The sequence below is a fragment of the Aquila chrysaetos genome, chromosome 13 (genome assembly GCF_900496995.4).
Source record: "Aquila chrysaetos chrysaetos chromosome 13, bAquChr1.4, whole genome shotgun sequence".
Classification (NCBI taxonomy): Eukaryota; Metazoa; Chordata; class Aves; order Accipitriformes; family Accipitridae; genus Aquila; species Aquila chrysaetos.
In genome coordinates, this window is record NC_044016.1 from 23,708,094 (window position 1) to 23,730,240 (window position 22,147).

Consider the following 22,147-nt stretch of genomic DNA (forward strand, 5'->3'; position numbering starts at 1 on the left):
AGCCTTCCGAACCAAAGATCTTATCAATGACTGGAAACTTCCCAAACATCATCTCATAGCAGATGAAATTCGTTGCTTACAGTGAGATCCAGACAACAAGGTATGCATCACTTAGTAGTCATTTAAGTTGCATTTTGAAGAATACAGAGGGTCAGCAGGACCTGTGGTATCTTTGGCCCAAGGGTGAATTTAACCCATGGTAACCAAGGTGTACAAGTAGTCATTTGCCTCTTATTGGGGTTAACCCTGAACGATTCTATGCAAACACATTTGTAATGTAAATGATTGCATTATGTTCTGGTTTCCAATGCATCTAATTTATATTTGATAGACCCTGTGACTGAAAGAAATACAGATTTGCACAGGTTCAATGAAGGCAGAACTGGACTTGCCTTTATTCCTTACCTCTCTCAGGATGGCAGCCCTTGATGTAGCGAGTCACGCTGATTACTGTAAGGGTATTAATGCTAGCCAGGCCAAAGAGGAGCGTCAGGAAGCCATCAACCTGAAAAACAAAGCAGTGCAGGATGTTCTTTTACTGCAGAGAGCTCAAGGGGAAAACAACCACAGGGATTGCTCCTGTCGTTTTCACGTTAATGCTCTTGAAAGTTTTTCCAGAAACCCAGCTATCAGGGAAATATAAAATGTCAGGTGCAATTATTTTCTGTAGGATCAGTGAGCAAGTAAATGTTCAAAAACTACATAAGTGCTCTGTCATGCCTGACTGGGAGTGAGTGGCAAAAGCACCCCATTGTAATGGGCCCAGAAGCTGCGTGCATCCTTGGCATAGGATACCTCAGGAGAGGGTATTGCAAGCACCCAAAAGCGTACCGGTGTGCTTTAGGTACAGCTGCCTTGAAGATGGAGGAAATTACACAGCTCTCTACCCTGCCTGGTCTCTCGGAGGACCTTTCTGTTGTGGGGTTGCTGAGGGTCGAAGAGCAACAGGTGCCAATCACTACCACAACAGCGCACTGGCAGCAATATCACACCAACTGAGACTCCCTGATTCCCATCCATAAGTTGATTTGTCAACCGCAGAGCCAGGGAGTGATCAGCAAGACTCACTCACCCTTTAACAGTCCCATGTGGCCAGTGCAAAAGTCTAATGGAGAGTAGAGGCTAACAGTAGACTATCGTGGCCTCTATGAAGTCACGCCGCTGCTGTGTGCTGCCGTGCCAGACATGCTAGAACTTCAACACAAATTGGAGTCAAAGGCAGCCAAGTAGTACGCCACAATTGATATCGCTAATGCATTTATCTCAATCCTTTTGGCAGCACACTGCAGGCCACAGTTTGCTTTCACTTGGAGGGGCATCCAGTACACTCGGAATCGGCTGCCCCAGGGGCGGAAACACAGCCCCACCATTTGCCATGGACTGATCCAGGTTGCACTGGAGAAGCGTGAAGCTCCAGAACACCTGCACTACATTGATGACATCATTGTACGGGGCAACACAGCAGAAGAATTTTTTGAGAAAGGGAAGAAAATAGTCCAAATCCTTCTGAAAGCTGGTTTTGCCATGAAACAAAGTAAGGTCAAGGGACCTGCACAGGAGATCCAGTTTTTAGGAATAAAATGGCCAGATGGACGATGTCAGACCCCAATGGTTGTGATCAACAAAATAACAGCTTTGTCTCCACCAAAGAGTAAAAAGGAAACACAGACTTTCTTGGGCATTGTGGGTTTTTGGAGAATGCATATTCCAAATTACAGTCCGATTGTAAGCCCTCTCTATCAAGTGACCTGGAAGAAGAACAATTTTAAATGGGGCCCTGAGCAACAACAAGCCTTTGAACAAATTAAATGGGAAATTGTTCGTGCAGTAGCCCTTGGGCCAGTCCGGGCAGGACAAGATGTTAAAAATGTGCTGTGTACCGCAGTCGGGGAGAACGGCCCTACCTGGAGCCTCTGGCAGAAAGCACCCGGGGAGACCCGAGGCCGACCGCTGGGGTTTTGGAGTCAGGGGTACAGAAGATCCGAGGCTCGCTATACTCAACTGAAAAAGAGATATTGGCAGCATATGAAGGAGTTCGAGCTGCCTCTGAAGTGGTTGGTGCTGAAGCACAGCTCCTCTTAGCACCCCAACTGCCAGTGCTGGGCTGGATGTTCAAAGGGAGGGTCTCCTCTACACATCATGCAACTGATGCCACGTGGAGTAAGTGGGTCACACCGATCACACAACGGGCTCACATAGGAAGCCCCAGTTGCCCAGGAATTTTGGAAGTGATCACGGAGGGGCCAGAAGGCAAAGATTTCGGAATATCGCCAAAGGAGGAGGTGATGCGTGCTGAAGAGGCCCCACTGTATAATAAACTGTCAGAAAATGAGAAGCAATATGCCCTGTTCACTGAGGGGTCCTGGCATATAGTGGTATAGTGGTGTGTTTTGGATTTAGTATGAGAATAATGTTGATAACACACTGATTTTTTAGTTGTTGCTAAGTAACGTTTACACTAAGTCTTACTTAGTGTAACTTTAGTTACACTAAAGGAGTTTTCAGCTTCTCATGCCCAGCCAGCAAGAAGGCTGGAGGGGCACAAGAAGTTGGCGGGGACACAGCCAGGGCACTTGACCCAAACTGGCCAAAAGGATATTCCATACCATATGACGTCATGCTCAGCATATAAACAGGGGGGAGTTGGCTGGCGATCGCTGCTGGGGGACAGGCTGGGCACCTGTCAGATGCATTATGCATCACTTGTTTTGTATATTCTATTATTATTATTTTCTCTTCCTTTACTGTCCTATTAAACTGTCTTTATTTCAACCCATGAGGTTTACTTTTTTTTTTTTTTCCTCCCCTGATTCTCTTCCCCATCCCATGGAGGGTGGGGAGGAGTGAGCGAGTGGCTGTGTGGTGCTTAGTTGCCAGCTGGGCTTAAACCATGACACATGTACATAAAATAAACAAGGAAACACACCCTTACATCTATGCTTCCCCGAAATGACTTGCCAAATGAAGGGGAAAAAGGTTGAACTGAAAAGAAGAAAGGCCATGAATAGGCAAAAATGCACCGGATGCATCTGCCCCGCTTAGAACAAACATGCAAACTGAACCCATGAAATTTAGGCCAAAGAGGGAAGAAAGTAGGAGGTAACAGACTTGGCTGAGTGAGAAAAGCTTTTTGAAAAATTAAATAAAATCATCCATCATTCCAATAGGTTGAGTCTCAATGGTGGTGCTACTGATTGCTTGCTATTTATTAAGCCCCGGTCCTCACCACCTTTGAGTGACGCAGACAGAGCTGTATGGCTGTGTAGGCTCCCACTGATGTCAATGTCTCAGTGATACACGCACAGGACGGTTACAACTCTGCTAAGCTTCACTTATGGGTAGAGGAAGGAAGTTGCTGCTGACTGTAGCAGAGATGGATGTAGCCATCTGCTAGGGAGCACTATATGTCTGGGAAACGATCCAGGCAAAATGCTGAAGGCAGTCCTTTTTTTGAAAGCTTGCGATGATATACCAAACTGGCCAGCGCAGAGGAGCTCTTGGAGGTGCCAGTTTTACACTGAGTGAAGCAGGAATATTAAGCAAGTGTCTCTGGACTGTAACTTGGCATTCAAGTGGTAGAATTATCGGCGGAAAGGGACATCATTATTCTACGGGAACAAACTCTGTCTTTGTGTGAATGGGCACAAATCCCATAGAATTCAGTTTATCCCAGAACTGAATCTGGGGCTTTAATCCAGGCTTAAAGCTGAGACCATGGCAGATTGTATAAATTAAATTGGGTGAAGGGTTAGGAAAGGACTGCTTCATCATTTCTTTCACTGGTGGCATTTCTTGCTACCAACACCCTTATACTGACTCTATATACTTCTTAATGCCAACTTTTACAGACCCGCCACATTTTAAATGCATGCAAGACTTGCTACTACAACAATCTACATCCACCTGTGCTCCACTTAAAATCAGCTCATGCTTGGTGTATAAATGCAACCATGTTTACACCAGAAAAGAGACTTCCTTGGATGTCTCAGCTACTTGCTAGAAACTGCACTTGGCTGAATTTGGCCCATTGTGTGCAGTGGAGATTGGTGAAATACCAGGATATGCAAATATGCTCTGCATTTCATTAGCCTTACTGATGGAAACAGCTGCCACTTCTCCATTTGCTCTAACAATGCTTCATAGATGCAGAAAACAGCATGGCCAAGGACTACTGAGAAACCAGGCTGCATAAGCTTGAGCGACTGCATTAGTTATTAGATTACAAAGGAAGCAGTATTTCAGCAATGATGCAAATAAACACTTTGAAATTAAGTCTAAAGAGCTATGAGATTGAACACTGAAGTAGCAGGACAAGCTTTTTGGTGTGTATCACAGTCAGCCCTCCTATGCTGAAACTGGTTGAGTTCTTCTGAAATGTATCATTGTATGTTTTATCACCTGCAGATGTGACCATTATTCTCCCTCCTCCCCTTCCCTGACATCAGACCAAAGAGAGACAATTACATTAAGTGATCAGTTCAAACAGCCCTTGAGCACGCTTACAAGAGAGGAAAGTGGGTTTAAAAATACACTCTTGCCCTTTACTGTTTAAGATGAAACTCTGTCACCATAAGAAAGAACAAGCCAAAATGCTTTCTTTGGAGTGGTGCCTTACTAAAAAAAAAAAAAAAAAAAAAAAAAAAGTTTTACCTAAATGAACACAGTTCATAGGACCGAGCCATTGCCAGCACCATTCTCATTTTCATGCTATTTATAACAGCATTTCAGCAGATCAAAATACCGTCGCTTCTGCTGGTGTGGGGGCTATCATCAAAGATTTGACCAGGGCCATGTGATTAGCAAGTGGTTAAAGTGGCAGCAGTCTCCTGGGGTAGCTGTACTAACTGCCCTCGTGCTAGTCACAGGTTCAGCAGTTTAGGAACAGATGACAGGGTGAAATGCCAAGGAGTGAGAGCTCTGGGGATGACAGGAGTTCTGGGATGAAAGGAATAAAGGATGTAAATGAGGTGGCTCTGAAGCTGCAGAACTGCCCATACAGAGGCCATGGCATCTAGAACATTAAAACACAAGAGAGCATCCAATGGTGTTAGGGCTGCTTTGGGAGTAGGATCCTCAAACCAGTATTGTCCCTGCGAAACATCTATCGGCAACGAGTTAGCTCTTGAGCCTTGCTATGCATACGCCATTTCCCAGCAAGTCTCTCAATTCTGCAATACTTTCATATTGGTGTCACTTAGACATACATCTTCAGAAGAAAAAGAGGGATCTTACTCTAGTTGTAGACAACCTACTTCAAGCATACACCTACTGGATATGGAAGAAAGATCTCTGCTACTTTTTCAGCTCCTGAACAGGCAACTTTGCCTGTAGGTAGCAACCAAAGCAACTGCTTGGAACCCAAAGTAGTTAGCAACAGAAAAACTGCTTTAGCATAGTCCCAATTTCTATAGGCAGAGAGATTAATGTATGTAGGTAACAAAAATATATTATATTCTCAGTTTTCTGCATCTTTAAAGATATACAGAATGACAGCCAAGGCAATACTAGAATTGTAGATAACATTTAATTACTCCGGAAGACTGACGCTCTTCCCCATTCCCAGTTCTGGTTTTTCTTTTCTTTTATCCTCCCCACCAAGCCATCTCCTTCCTTCCACAGTCATAATATTTCCTCCATTTTTGCGTAATGCAAATCTGTCCTTCCTATCTTTAATTATGATCAAATAGCATCAGTGTTAATAGGCAATAGTGAATTCAGCCATAAACACGAAGATGATTGTATGGTAATTTTGATCCACCAGCTTTCCCTTTTACCCATTAAGAAACAGGAGTAGATTAGCAGTTTTAAAAGCTTTTCTCTCAGTGTTATACCAGGATTACTCCCTTGGCTATATAGATACTCGCAGAACTTGCTCATTATCTTTATGTTGCCTGGAAGCTAAGACACAACTGAAGAAAAGGCTGTGTTTTTTCTGCTTTGTACTTGTGCCTGATTTTAAATCTCACTAATGTTCTTGGTGTACTATTTACAACCCATAATACATAAAGCTCCTTCTGCATGCAAATTCATTTCTTAAGCTTTGCTTCAACACAGAGAGAGTCAGGAATCCCCAGTGCACTATCAAATTTTTAGCTATGAGCTTGTGTGTGCCCTACTTTTACTACCTTTAATACTTATGCATCCCTACTGAATTCATAAAGGTTGTCTTCATTTAAAGCAGAGTAAAATATAACCTATTGTTCTTATTATTGGATTAATCAAGGTTTAATGGCACAAAAGCAGATTGCCAAAATAGCTACAACATTTCACTTTAGGCTGAAACATTATCTCACCAGCCAGAAAGGCTGCATCGCTCCCTCCTCTGGCCAGCTGGTGAATCTGTTGCAATTTCCCGAAGTCCATTTTTCTCCCTTCAGAACTCTTATTATCTCATATTTAATAGAAGATAAAGACGAGTATGTAAAGAAAAAGATAAACTTTAAGCAGGGGTTATTTTCTATTGCATATTTTTAAAGACATCACAATATTTTTTTGAATACAGATCAGATTATTCCAAGATCATACTGTAAACAGATAATGGCAATAAACCTCCTTCAACCTCAAGAGACAAAAAAAGCACCTAAATCAATCTTTAAGAAATACATTTTGAAAAAAAATTGTAGGTACCTTTGAATATAGTACGTTTTAAAATTTAACAAGTTCTTAAAGTTTGCAGTAAGTGAGAAAATATTCAATAGTGCATGGTGTTGCATAGTGTTTCTAAAGTGCTCAAAATGTTTCTTTAAGATTTACTACAATACAGGAAATGAAAGAGACTTACCACTTATTACAGTTTCCACAATGTCTTTTGCTCATGCAACATTGCTCTACTATGGTTGCATTCTGCCTTTTAAAATGTCTCAGCAGGCTTCAGGGGTAGCTCTTCTTAGAGGTGATTGCATTAACCCAAGCCATTATAGGTCTCTGACACAAATGGCACTTCATTTACTAATAAACAATGAGAACTGATAAGCTACAGGATTAGATAGTTTAAACCATTAAGTGAGAGCATCAGACATTCAGTATTTTGCAATCACCAAGTGACTAAACCTTTCTGTTGATGGCATATATTTTAAAGATAGGAAATATATGAATGCAATATTTAGGCTATACAATTATGTATACAGATATGTAATTATACTAACTATACTATATAGTTAAATGTTAAAGGTACATTTAGTGCCAAATATTAATATATGCAGGTCAGGTTTTGGCTTTGGTAATATTAGGGAATCCAAAATAAGTCTACTTGTTTGCTTGTAGTTATTTTAGGTTTATATACTGGGTTAGTCAAAGGAGATATAACATATACTTACTTTGATCTGACTTTTAGCTATTGGAGTTGCAGCCCTCTCAGGTCACAATTTATACTCAAAGTAGTACATGTCTCTATCAATGAGCACAGTTATGAATTTAACAACCCCACCAAGTGCACATCATTTAACAAATAGATAGAATTTCAGAATTTCCTTACACAGCCTCGTCAGATTATAATCTTACTTCAAGTACCCCCATCTCCACATGCTTGGGAGCACCTGCTTTCTAGCTCTGGGTTGGTGCTGTGGGACCATGGCAGGTTTTATGTCTCTCCCATCCACCCATGAAGAATGAATGGGGAGGAAGCAACCAAGCATGTAGCTCATACTGCTCGATGATCCAGATACAGTGGAAAGGTTCCCATCTTCAGGTTAAATGCTGTATTGCCATTGTCTTTCTGTGAATTACTGTACAGGGAAATTAAGAAGCGCTAGATGGGAAACTCTGTCATTGCCCTCTGAGAACATCCTTGCTAGACTGTGTAAAACTCCTTTCAGTGGGCCTGAGCCAAAACTCCTCTCCACTTCAATGATGTTAATTCAGAGCCTGCTTGTTTATTGCTAGCAGCACCATTAATATAAGCAAACAGATACACAGACAGATAAAAGAAGAAAACAGCCTCATGAGTCACCTGTCTTATCTTTAAATTTCCACAGAAAGCAAGGCTTGGCTTTGTGACCTGTGGTGATCCTACCCCCATAACTAAGATCCATTAACACCAGATTAAAGTCATGCTTTTATTTTCTAAGTAAAGAAGTACTATCCTTGCCTTTTCAGAATATCATGGTAAATGTTTCTGGAGGCTTACACATGTCTGAAGGGAAGCAGAGGTCCCACAGACTGGTCACAGGCTCTGCCGGGACAGCCCAGAGATTACAAGTGACCCTCCATGTTCTCCAAAGTACAATTGTGTGTGCTGTTTCCCAGCAAGAAGGAATCTGCTTATGTAGCCACCATCAGGTTAACACAAGGTCATCTCTGATTGCTGGCTGAATGCCTACCAGTGAACTTGTTCTTCTGCTCATAAAGCTCCTAGGCACAAGGCAGGACAGGTTAGTGATGGTACCAGCTCAGCCATTAAGTGACCAAGACAAGAACATGCTACAACCCTGAAAGCCTGAAAAAGCTGCATGGCTACGAGGAAGGAGGTCTCCTCTTAGCTCATACTCTTACTCCTCTGGATCCTGTACCGAAATAACCAGAGAAACAGAAGATAACCAATTTATCCCCCCAAAATGCTTATGGTCCTAAAATGGGTATGGGCTGTAAGGGTCTTCACATCACAACTGTGTATGATAAGCTGGACCTGACAGCTCCTAACAGGAGTCACACGCATTGCCAAGGAGTCCTAGTAACCCAAGGACAGCCTGGAAGGAAGTGTAAAGGATACAGGTTATTCTTGGCCTTAAAGAGCTATCTGGAAAGCCACCAGGTGCAATGTCATCCCTTCTGCAGGGACAGTGGTGTGGAAATACTGGGTATCGTGTCACATACAGCTCATTGCAAGCAATAGTCATGAAGGCATTGATTCAGTCAGCACAGGATCAGGGTCAGGACACAAATTGCTTCCTACACACTAGTGCTGTACTGACAGTGGAATATACAGTTGTGAAATAGAAGGTGAATAAATGTGAGGTAGGACTATTTAAGATACTTACAGATATTATCAGAGTGATTTTTAAGTTTCATATGAAGTTTTCCTTAAAAGTCAGTGAGAGGATGTGGCACACAGGGAGGAGCCAGAAAAACACAAATTGTTCAGCCCTGTGGTGAGAAGATCTTGAATGATGAAGGTAAGTGATGGATAGCATTTTTTGAGAGAAGACATTTAATCTCTTCGAAACACACATCAGCACAGTAGAATGAGGAAGGCTACTATTTTCCACATAAGGAAATAAGAAAAGGGTCTTTCAAAGCCCTCTGAGAGAAAAAGCTAGTGCAGGAATCGAAGTTTAGGCTTTGGAAATTCCTGGTTCAGTAGGAGCATTATTAGGCAACGAATGCCCTTTCCAGGCAGCAGTGTGTGGTTTGATGCAGTGCTTGGGTGGCATGGGAGGGGCTGCGTCAGACTTGTTTAACAAGGAAACAGAGAGTTTGAGCATTCATAATTTTTCAAGTACCAAATATATAACTTCCCTAATTTGTTGCAATTGGCTGCAGACATAATAATCTACAGGAAAATGAGGGAGAATTCATGGCTAATGAAAACTGGCGTAACTTCCCTGCAGTCACATTAGTTACACTGAAATGATCTTCTATGTTGCTAATGATTCTATTTGAGCAAAGGCAGTTTTTCCCCCCTTCCCTGCAGACAAAGTATTTTTCTCATTAAAATTTAGCTCTCAGATGTCTACATGAGTTGGTTTTACCTCTTCGACTGCAACGTGCACACTTTTCAGATTATATGAAGGCGGACCAGAAATAAAGAAATACAGAAGACTAATATCTCTGCAGTTTTTTTCTTCAGCATTCAAATCTCAGTTATGCAAGGAAACAAGAATGAGGATACATTCTAGTGTTTATATTTGAGATATAAAATCTTTTCAGAAAACTATACCTGGGAGAGGAAGGTTTTTGTAGCACAGCACAGGCAAAGTAAAGGGCACTCTTTTTATGAATTTGCTTTATAGATCAGTCCCCACATCCTACCTTTCACAGTGAATCAGCATGCTAAGGTGAGCTGAATATACAGAGCTAATGTTACACAAGTTTTCTTCAGCACCTTTAACACCTGTTTTATCTGTTAATGCTCTTAGTGCCAGTTCCATGATTTGACTTGGGGTTATTTTCATCTTACTGAAATGTCAGGAATGATAAGCTATATATAAGTAAAATCTCAGCAATATCACACCACAGTACTGTGCTAGGATAGTCAATAACTATTTTTCACTCCCTTTTCACATTTGGTTTAATTTCTTTTAACATCTTTTAAGTAGATAGCTGAACATTTTTCAGCTAAGCAGACAATCCTGTGCTATTGCGATTTGAGAAAAAAAATCTGGTTTCTTCTGGCCCAGCCTCAATCTTAGAGCTACATGTTTGGACACTGGGATATACAGTGATATTGCAAGATTTTTTACACCAAGCAAGGCTGAGCTAGCTAGGTATTTACAAATGCATAAAATCACAAACTGAGTCAAGAGAGGCAATAGTCTAGCTAAGTCAACAATTGGTTGGTTTTACCAGTTATATTGAATGGACAGAAATCAATGTCCTTCAAACCTACTCTATTTATAAAAGAACATAAATGCCTTCAGGGTTTTTGGTTTATTAGTCAATTTACAGAACTTTTTTTTTTTTAAAAGAAGGTGGCATTAATCTTCCAATTCCTCCTCAGACAAGATTTAGCAATATTTTACAATCTGTGTACAGGAAAAGAGATAAATGCATGTTCTGAAAAGCAAACACCATCAATAAAATATAAAAGAATTTATTCAAGATTACAAGTCCTCCCCTCAGAACTTCTGAAAAGAGCCCATAAGAGCCCATATATTTTCGTCTTACTGATCTCAAAATGTCCTAGTGTTGCAGTTTTCTTTTTGGTGTTTCAGATCCCCACCTCTAATTTTTACAAAAGATGGAGGACGTTATTTGTTTTCAGAAATGTCAAACTAGACCTCTAAACATTAGTAACACCAAAAATGCTGGATTTTTTAAGTGCTAGCAAGAGGCAGGGACTGGAAGCTGAATCTACAAAAGGGGGTAAGGGCCACCATGCTCAGCTTTGCAGGCTCTGGTCATTTGCCTGGTGCAAGGAGGGTCACGGCTCCAAGCTTGGAGATTGGCTCCAAAATCCTAGATTGGATGTGGCAAAAGGTGGTGAGCAAACGAGGCTCCTAAAGTAGCCAACAGAACAAGGTGAGGGGCATATCTCACCTCCCTTTTGATTTTTAATGCCTTACTCCAGGCCACAAAAGATTGAAATTTCTTAGTATTCACAGCCATATCCTTCCCTTAACTGTGGAAGGCCTTTCAAAAATTAAGCAGTGACACTGTGAAAAGAGGGATTGCTGATCCATCCTCCCTTTTCCCCCCATGCAGGGTACAGGAGAGCGGGATTCACTTTTCTCCATCCAAAGATGCTCAGATCTACATCCCTTGCTAGGAACATAAACCCCAAGACTATTCATCATATGGGGATGCTCCACTGTCCTTAGAGCAAACAAATACTGGGGCCAGAGACAAAGAGAAACTCCTTACGCGGGTGGTCAGACACTCACGGGAAGGAGGGCAACTCTCCCTGTCCAACAGCAGCATTGTTAAAGCAGGGCTATTGCACATCTAATCTAGCTTTTTTTAGAGATCCCCATTTATCTGGGATTTCAGCTGGCAACTTGATCAGCTAAGTCACCCCAATTTGGAAAAGTCTGCTAAAGTGCAAGAAATCCCAGACATTTCCATGGGTCATGTACTCCTCAATGCACGCACACTAAGTCTGGCACTTCTAGAAAATTTTGGAACTCCCAGCCACACTGTGCTCTTTCAGAATGCACATATGCCACAGGTTTGGTGCTGTCAGGTAAACTGTGCACAAATTAATTAGGGATAACAGACTCAAACAGTACATGCGTGCAACGTGGGGCTTACTGCTGCTCACTACATTCCCAGTTGTTTCTGTCCAGGGTATGCCAGACAGAAATACAGAAGCACTGTATAAAGAATCAAAGCATTAAGCAGTGCAGGATTCAGAACTAGGTTTCCTCACTGCTATGCAGTAAACCCAACCACAAGGCAAGACAGTCTTTTCTCTCTCCCTCCTGCTCCCCTCAGTGGCTTTATTATTCTGCACAACGCAAAGCAGCTTCAGCAAAACAGGGTGAAGGCAGGTCTTTCCAGGCTGGCCCTTGGTGGGACAAGGGCAGGCTGCAGGGACAGAGGCAGTGTGGGCTGAATCCCGTCAGGCAGGCTACTGTGGTGCTCGCTAATACCTCAAAGCCAAACATATATTTTTTTGGTTCCTCCTGAGGCTGTTTCTGTGCAGAGCTGGATCTGCTGGGGATGCTCCGGCACCATCTGACTGGCCAGATGGACCGGGGACACCAAGACTGATAGTGAGGTGAGCGCATCCGCGATAATAGCGTCAGTCACCACGTCGGTGGCAGTGGGTATGTCTGTGACGCTACCATGACCTGGAGATAACTACTTTGTGCTCTGTTGCACACAGCTGAGATACATAAGAAACAGTCAGAAATAAGAAACTTTTTTTTTAAAGAAGCCTGTACCAACAGAGTGAGCATATAATAGCAGTCAATTTCTTGACCCTTGTAGTAAAATTCTTAAGTATTTATAAAATTAATGTCAAAATAACCAAACTGTATTCTCAAAAAAAAAAAAAAGAAAAAATTAGAAGAGTGAATTAGTGGAAACAAGTTTAAACTGAAGTACCAGGATTATGAAGGAATTCAAATTCTATGAGCACCTATGGAGATCAGATATGTTATAATCCTTCCTCTATATTTAGAGGCTTCCTGAAGGCTGCATCTTTTGCATTCACCACATGATTAACAGATACAAGAAAAACTTTCTATGAACTAGTTTACTTACTGATAATATTACCAGAGGCTAAAAAATGAATGTGCTAGAGACTGTCCTCCCTCTCTCAACATCAGGACTAAGACACAGTGGCAGAGCAGGGAAGGGATAAATAAGTGAAAGCAGAGTCCAAAAGCCACCCTGGAAAACCATATCTGTACACAGCATTCAGCAGGGGCAGCATTTGGTTACAGATCTACCATGCAACCTCATTCCTGAGAGGAGAGCTCTGTCAGACCTCCAAAAAGAAAAATAGTGTTTGGCATGGGGAAGAATAGTGGTGTTTGTTCCATACAGAGGAGGAGAACAGGACCACACATATCTGTCCCATTCAGCAGGTATGCCGTGAGATGGTCCTTTTAGCTGGAGATGCATCTTTTGTTACAGAGAGTTTTCACAGACTAGGCTGTTTTGAAAGAGAAGTAGTATCTGTCTGTGTTCTCCCCACTCTAACTGGGGCAGGCAAGAATGGCGAACTTTAATTTTGAAAAATATTACCTGAGGGCACAGAAGGAGGCCCGAGTCAGAGGAAAGGAAAATAGGTGGATTAAGTGAGGCGAGCTCATGAAATTTCTTCATAAACAGAAATGACAGGGACCTTGGGAAAATAAAGTTTCCCTAAGCATACCTGACAGCAGAAGCTGATCAAACAGCAGCAATGTGTAGTGAAATGGACAATGACAGAAAGCCAAGTAAGGCCATCCTCTGGACTTAGCAAAACAAACCAAGTCAGGGAAAACACACAGGCCATGCTAAGGAAAGAGCCATGTTCATGTGTGCAACAGCCCAAATTGTCATCCCAGCTACTTGCAGAGGATCTTGAGTGTGGTGAGGGGACCAAGAGATATCGACTTCAGAGAGCTGTGACAGAAAGCATGGGCTTTACCTTCCTGGCACCAAGCTCCTCACACCTCATGTTCCAGATGTGAGGCCCATTCTGGTCGGACTATGAATGTATCACATTTTATAAATACCAAAACCTAAGCAATTGAAATGCTACTGCTGTTCAATATTGAGCATTTTTAGAATAACCTTTGTGTTGGCTGTCTGCACACACACAGAAACATTCATATCTTTTTTTATGCACGGAAGCTTCTCGCTATTTCTGCACAATATTTTTCCTAAAAAACAGCCACTCTACTTCCATAAGTTACTTTTTCATCACTGGCTTCTGTTTTGTCAAGCTTAATAATCAAGAAGGTGGATGTCAGGGTTTAAACATGTTTTTGAGACCCCCTTAACACAGAACAAAATCTTGATGGAAACAGAAATCCTACATGGTTTTCTCTCAGCAAGCCACAACCAGCTCAACCACTCAACAAGTCACAACCAATTCAAACCATTCAGAGTATAAATTGACTTCTCCAGGTTACCAAGAATTTTTAGTTAGCATTAATACAGTATCAGTTCCTATTTGAAATGATAAATGTTAACTTTTAGAGTCTACAGAGGATTACCAAAGCAGAAACTTAAATATTTTGCAAATCAGAGTGTTTAGAAAAGCCAATGCATTATTAATGTCTTGAACAAAATCTTTGGATCCCAATACCTTAAAACTTTGCTTGATATCCATATTTTACAAATGAATGCTGTTCAAAACCACGAGATCCAAATAAGATTCCTTAATACACCCTGACCAACAAACTATCTGGGTACCCCAAAAATTTTAGGGACCGCTTCTCTCCTTGTAAAGGCAGTTCAAGCACAGCAAGATTAAGCACACCTCCATCTCAGTCTTTTTACATCCAAAAAAAAAAAAAAAAAAAATAAAGCCAGATCATTGTAATGAGACTCTAAATAGCTCAAAGTCAGCCAAAGAGGGACTCCCAGGCAGAGGCATTGTGGAAGAAAGCTGTAAGGCTGCTGACAGAAGACTCCCATGGAAATCAAGAGGTACAGGCACAGTGTGCCCATGCTATGTCAATTCCTGTGTGTGCTGTTTTTTACAGCCCAAAAAAGGAGCCACAGCATAGATGGGGCTCTGGAAGGGCTTGGACTGGGGAGGCAGAAGGGCCATTTAATGTTACCTCTTTCAACCTGCTGGGTTGTAAAGGTTAAATCATGCCAGAGATCTTGGTTCAGGATTTCACACTGAATGGCTTACCCTGTTTCACACAGGAAGTCTGCAGCAAAGCTAGAACTGGACCCGGAGATCCAGATTTCACCTTTCCTTTCTTAATCATAGCTCCAACCTTCCTTGAAACAGGGAAAATGTGAATCTGTTTCATTCTGAGTGTGGGTGTGAATTTTACAGCTTGCAGGTATGTCTTTGTTTATCTGATGACTTCAAGGGTTTCCATCAATAAAAAAAAATTAGAGGTGTCCTTGAAGTTTGTCCTCAACAGATCTTAGATTGCAACTGTGGGTATTCTCATTAGAGAAATAGTGGATTTTGCTGAGGAAATAATTAGCTTCATTTTGATAAATCCTTTTCTGCAAAATGGCTATAGACATACCTTTTAAACAAGAAAATAATTGGGGTTTAGATCAAGCTACATCTCCTAGGTTAATCAGAGGCTTCTGTGGGAAATCTTCCTCTCTGGGTAAACTGAACCTTTGTATTGAAAGGGAGAGGACATGAGCTGTAAAAGTTTTTTCATCTATGTTACCCAACAGTTCAACTTCCTCTTTTAAAAAAAGTAAATAAATAAAAAAAAACAGCCAAAACCACACAACTATAAAAAAAACCACCCAAGAAAAGAGGATTATTTCTTTCTCCCTCTTCCTTCATCACAATCTTTCTTACACCTTGCCGTAGGCTATCCTGTCAATTTCAGATTTTTGATTCCCTCATGAAACAGGCACACTAAGTATAATCTTTCTCACAGATGTTACTGAAAGCACCAGGGAGCCAGGCTTGTGCCTATCTATCCATGTGATGTATTTATATTCTGTCTATGCAGGTGTGTTTCAGAATTAACAGTAATAATATTTTCTGAGCTCTCCAACATAAAGCTGCCTCCAAGTTCAGGGATGACTCTGCCATAAAGTTAAGTCACTCATCCTACCACAGGAAGCGAACCAACCAAGAATTTAGGGGTAAGACTGAAGAGTTATAACTGATTTAGTACAAGAAGTTGTATGCTAAAATATATGGGTATACCCAAGCGCTGTGTGGAGGCTTTGCTCTACACGCCTGTTGTCAAGTAGGAGTCCACATTGCTTTAAGTCAAACGTTGAAGTGCCAACAACCAGGTTGACATCAGGGGAGCTAAAGACAAGCACAGCCTACACCTTAGCATTCCAACATGAGTGAGAGCTATGACATGAAGTAAAAATCCCAAACTAGTAGGAACTATTGCAAATAGATAAAAAAAAAAAAATCACTGAAAATTGGTCAAACACTGATCAAATGCATAGATTTATGGGTGTAACAAAACAGAACACTGTCAATTTGGAAGGTCAGTCAGTATTTCTTTTCTCTCTTTTGGGCCTGTCTGATTATTTATATACAGAATATACACAGAAATAGCTGCACCAAGTTTGTCTGATTAAGGGTAATCCAGTCTTACCTGGCAAGTCCATATTGATGTGATAATGAATCCATCATCTCTGAAGACATTGAAGATTTCAATGATCCCCCGTGAATAACCAAACACAGAGATACTAGCGTCTGATACCGCCAAGTTGAATGTGAGGTAGTCGGTGGGCTGCAGAAGATGTCTTTGCTTATACAGGACAAAAATCACAATGCTGTTTCCAAACCAAGACAGCCAACCTGGAAAAAAAAAAATTAAATCCATGAAATCAAAAAGCAAACAAGGCAAGAAACAGTTCAGTATGTAAATGTGCAACATCTCTTATAAAATTAGGCTTTTGTTCCATTAGAAACAAATTAAACTAGATTATCCATTGGAAAACCTATGCACGAAGCCGTTTTAAGTCGCTGGGTACATTTCAGAGGCAGGAACAAGTGAATAACTCCAGCAATAAAACAGAACAAACATAAAGAACAGCTGCTGCATCTGCCAAAGATCCACCATTTAAGGGCCTAGAGAAGTTTTTTTCCTAAATGGACAGGTGAAACTCATGAAACATAACACCTGGGAAAAAAAGGAAGAAGGAAAGATTGGTAGAGTGGAGCAGAGACTACAAACAATCTGCCAAAAGCTGCAGCTGTTTAGGTATGTTGTATACAATAACAGATACTGAAAGTTCATGCACATAGCCGGAGAGCTGCTTAACAGTCCTCTCTTGAGAAGTGCAGCTAATATGATTAAGTTTCTTCACTTAGAACAGCCTAGGATCTCCTTGCAGCAAAGCCTGTCCCAGATGGGAATATTTTTCAGTAATACACCTGAATCTATATGAAGAGAACATTTATAACAGACCTTTTGGGAGCTTTAAAGTCTTTTAAAATTTATTTTTAAAGAAAGTTATGTGCTTTCTTACTCTCCAGGAACAGAGATGCCTGACTTGTACATGTCTAGTTACGTGAGGAAAACTTAAGGGACATGACTGTAAATCTGGTGAAAGTCAGCCACTTACTCAGTTGGAGAGACCTAGAGTTTCCAAATGTGCATGACTATTTCTCCACCCATCAGTGCAAGACCTTGATAGTTTTCATCCCACTTTTTGGAACGATGTAGACATGTACAAATGAATGACTTTTAATAAAATGTTTACTCATAAACTTCAGGCTCAGTGTTGAAAATGGGGCTTAGCCAGTGAAGGGGATGGCTCCAGAGCAGCTGCTGGAGAGGGGCTGAGCAGCAGGTCAGGCAGCACCTGGCTCCCTGTTGGCTCCCGTTTGCACGCCCCAAACCAGCCCTGCCGCTGCCGACACAGGTGGCCTCACTTCACCTCGGTAATGTGGAGCAAAACACCACCTCTTTTGAGTGCCTGCAGCCTTGGACAGGTTTAGGAACCCAGGAGCTGGTGGTTTTGTTCCCCACAGTTGATGCCAGGGTACAGCATTAATTACCAGGTGAGAGAGAAAAGAGTTGATCCAAAGCCCTCTATCCAGACACAAGCAGTAGATACCCCAGAGTAAGGGTGCTGTATATTGACACAGCAAGAGGTGAATATATGCACTGAAAAGGGACATGACACGATGGCATTGCACAGCATCCCTGGATATTCAAAGGAGTTAACAAGATGAAAGATGGCTGATAAGTTTAATGTTGTAGCAAAAGGGCAGCTGCAGGAAGCTTTCCTTCAGGAAGCACCAACAACCCTGTATGTCAGGAGCTCAGCACTTTGTGCTGGGCTGCCTCCACTAGGAAGGGAGGGGAGGAAATTGCCTCCAAATCTCCAGGCCATCTGGGAGTATCATGAGCTGAAATGCCAAAGAGCAAGGCGCTTGTTCTCCAAGCAGAGAGGTTGGGAACTTACTGGCTGGTGAGGCGCTCTGGGTAGTCTGGAGCGGGAGGGGAGGTGGTTGATAGGACAGTTACAGCACTATGAACTGTTTTTTCTGAGGAGCATTTTCCTTTTACTAACTTCTCTTTGCAAAATTGCCAAGCTGCTGCTGCTCTGGCTTGCTTAGCAAATGCACGTGGTTTACTAAAGAGCTTTTGAACTGGGAAGAGCTGACATGTTGGCATACGGTATTAACCAGAAATAGTCACTGGTGCAATGATACACTGAAATACATACATATATTTTATACATATCTCATTAAAAGGATAAGATCAACAATAATAAATATATCTTATTCTGGCCACTAGGTGACAATGTTTCTTAATTGAGTCTCATTTCCAGCGGCTGCATGCACTTTAAGTCAGGAATTGTTTCTGACTTTTGTCTGAGTCTAGGTATTATAAATAGCACAGCAGGACGCTGGAGGAAGACAGCCCTGGGAGTGCATCAAGATAGTCTGCAATGCAAACATGGTAGGTGTGGTGTTTGTGTATGTCAGCTCTATCTTCTGTAAGGTAAGATAATTTTCAAGGCAGTAGCCATGGAAATATATTCCCTGTCAGTATGAAGACATAGTGCTAAAATGGCAGACAAAATAAAATGGCACCTCCTTTGTAAATAGCAAAATTTTGTCAATGCAGTGTAACGGATAGGAAGGCTACCCTTGAAGTGTCATACATGTGCGCTTCCTGGGAATATACAGAGCAAATTCCCCCAGCCTGGAAGGTAAGGGAGTTTTCAGTTAAAGTACCTTAAGGAAGAACTTGAGCAAAATGTCATGTAAAACAACAATACCTGTTTTAGATGAGGTGACAGAGATGCAGTATTTGTGTTCATTTTTTGGAACTACATTCACACGCTGAGGGTGGGGATGAGGGAAGCATTGAAAGAGATAACGTTACAGAGCAAGCATGAGTTCTGCAGGTAGGCACAATACTTTTAACTAAAGCAGGTGGAGAACCTGCACTGTCATATCCAGTCCCTAAAATGTCTGATCTGTCTGGGTCGTAGACCGTATTAATACTGTGATAAAAAAACTGGAGGAACTCAATTCTCAGTAAACCATGGAGTAACAAAAGCAGTGGTCACATAAAACTGCTATCAGCTAGAGCAGTGACTATGGGACACTGGATCTCTGCACCATCAGATAGATTCGCTGGTCTGGGGTTGCTGACTGTATTGACTGACAGATTTAAAAAAAAACCCCAAAACCCCCAACCAACCAACCCCTCACCTCAAACCAAACAATCTCCCTCCCCCTCTCCCCCAAACCCTGACAGCACAACAGGGAAAAAGGTTGAAAATGTAATGTGGAGGAAGCACAGCAATAGCTCTGACCCACTCAGTGAGAGCAGGGATCTCCTCAGCTGCTTTGCAGGCCGTGTGTGCCTCAGGGTAGACCACAGTCAGATCAAGAGCCCAGAAAGAAACCTGTGAACTACAAGTGCTATAAGGCCTTGGTGTCACCAGGTAGCATCTCAATAAACAGAGGATAGAAAAGAAACAACTGAGGGAACTAGTTTCATTTTTTGCAAGGTGCCAGCAATATTGACTCACAAGAGTATACGGGAAAAAAAAACCAAAACCCAAATCCAAAATCCAAACCCAGCATCCTAAGGTAATCCTGGTGAGAAAGGACAGGTTCCAACTGAGATCAAAATGTGGCTGAGAGAGAAAAAAAAACAGCAGATGATAGGAAGAAACTGAGCACTTCCACCTGTCGTGGTTTAATCCCAGCCAGCAACTAAGCACCACGCAGCCACTCACTTACTTCCCCCCCACCCAGGGGGATGGGGGAGAGAATCAGAAAAAAAAGGTAAAACTTGTGGGTTGAGATAAGAACAGTTTAACAGAACAGAAAGGAAGAAACTAATAATAATAATAACAATAATAAAATGACAATAATAATAATGAAAGGACTGGAATATACAAAACAAGTGATGCACAATGCAATTGATCACCACTCACCCAGTTCAGGTGATGCCCAGTTAGGTCCCGAGCAGCGATCTGCCACCCCCCCCCCCCCCCCCCGCTGCCAACTCCCCCCTGTTTATATACTAGGCATGATGTCCAGTGGTATGGAATACCCCTTTGGCCAGTTTGGGTCAGCTGCCCTGGCTGTGTCCCCTCCCAAATTCTTGTGCCCCTCCAGCCTTCTTGCTGGCTGGGCATGAGAAGCTGAACAATCCTTGACTTAGTCTAAACACTACTTAGCAACAACTGAAAACATCAGTGTTAACAACATTCTTCTCATACTTAACTGAAAACACAGCACTATACCAGCTACCAGAAAGAAAATTAACTCTACCCCAGCAGAAACCAGGACACCCCCTAATAGAGCACAGATGTCAAAAGTGCTCCACAAAGGAGGCTGGTCCTGTTACCCGTGATTTCTGGGGGAGGCACAGGAAGGCTGCCAAGAAAGCTGGTGGTAGTCAGGAACCGAAACCCTATTGACAAAGTCCTGGTGCTGTCCACCAGCCCATGCAAACAAAGGACCAAAAAAGTAGCCGGCAAGAGTGACTAAGTATATTGAAAATCTCTCTGCTGACAGTGACTGAGAACAGTGAGATTGTTTAACTCTGGGAATAGCTAGGAGGGAACACAACACTTTTACAAAGATTTCTGCCAGATCACCCAAGCCTGAGCATCCAGACATACCCTATTTTTCTCTCATGTACCTGAGATGGTCTTTGACCAAGCAATAAACACCTTAGGCTGCATGCAATTTCATTATTAACATTCAATTTACATTTTTGCAGAGTTAAATTTGGTACAAGGGAACTGATAGCTCTGAGCTTGTCATCTGTGTTTCCAATAGATGACTGCATCTGTGCCCAGCTAAGATAGGTTATTATGCTTTGTGCTTAGACTTGTTCTTATTAGACATTGTTGCATGGCCTTTACTTGTAAAATCTGACAAGAATGAATTAGAAAAATGGGTGTTACAACTCACCCATCTGCAGTTTAAAATATACAGGGAGCCTTAAGTGGAAGAATGGAAGAAATGAGAGCAAAAGGTGAAGGCTCAGCGTCACAAGACAAGCTACGCTTTTCCCTCAGCAAATAACCTTATCTCTAGGACAGAAACTGGATTGAGCATCTAGGTATAGAGCAGGCATTAATGAAGCCAATTACTGATTCAGCTACCTATACACAAACATAAATGTCTATCTGAAGAGGTTTGGTGTAAAAGATTTTCAGACTAAAAAACTTTACTTAAAACAGTGATAAAATCTAGAGAATTTGCAAAGCTGTCATTAACTATTGCAACTGTGAAGTGACCCTGCTCTGCTTTCAGTCTTCGCTGCTAATTATACATACACAGTATCCCATCCAGGGCACACTGCCAATTGTGGCAGGAAGGAGAAGAGTCATCATGTTTTAGACTTGACAAAGCGTAGAGAGATTATTTGTTCAATAAATGCGATCATCTTGTGGATGAATGTTTTCTGAATAGCTTGTTTCCTTTCCCACCTCCTCAGATTTATCTGTCAAACAATGTCACCAGAAACCACTCATTCTGTCACTTGTCAAATAACAGTTTACTATTACCATTCGGAAATGTGTGCCATTTAAAGGCATGTTTGAGTCTTGTGGTCTGTTCCAGTTTTCTGATGGGATTGGTAATGCTCTCAGCGTGCTTTTCTGATATAAACACTCACAAAAAGTCAGAATTTGTTCTCTAACAGATATTCTCTCCCACTGACTTAAAATTTCCTTTTGTGCCAAGCCTTCACTCTATCAGTCCCTGTTAACTGTGAAACCAGGAAAATGGGCACAGAACAAATTGTGTATAAATGCAGAAAAGAACAATTTACTTAAGAATTCCAATTAATAATTATGAAGAAAAAAATGCTTTGTTTTTTTCCCCCAGGTCTAACTTTGACTTAGCTAGCAGCTGTGGACAGTACTTTTAAATTGCACCTAATAATTT

The 22,147-nt window shown here is 41.7% G+C and overlaps 1 protein-coding gene across 2 annotated transcripts in view; it reads right to left on the reverse strand.

Annotated features, from left to right (window-relative positions):
* The window catches only part of LOC115350340 (opsin-5-like), a 34,517-nt gene that overhangs the window by 7,765 nt on the left and 4,605 nt on the right, over positions 1 to 22,147 (reverse strand). For both annotated transcript variants that reach the window (XM_030035898.2, XM_030035897.2), the window contains exons 2-3: positions 16,362 to 16,567; positions 406 to 505 (exon numbers count right to left, since the gene is read on the reverse strand). In XM_030035898.2, coding sequence (XP_029891758.1) covers positions 406 to 505; positions 16,362 to 16,567 — 306 coding nt within the window. The remainder of the gene's footprint in view (positions 1 to 405; positions 506 to 16,361; positions 16,568 to 22,147) is intronic.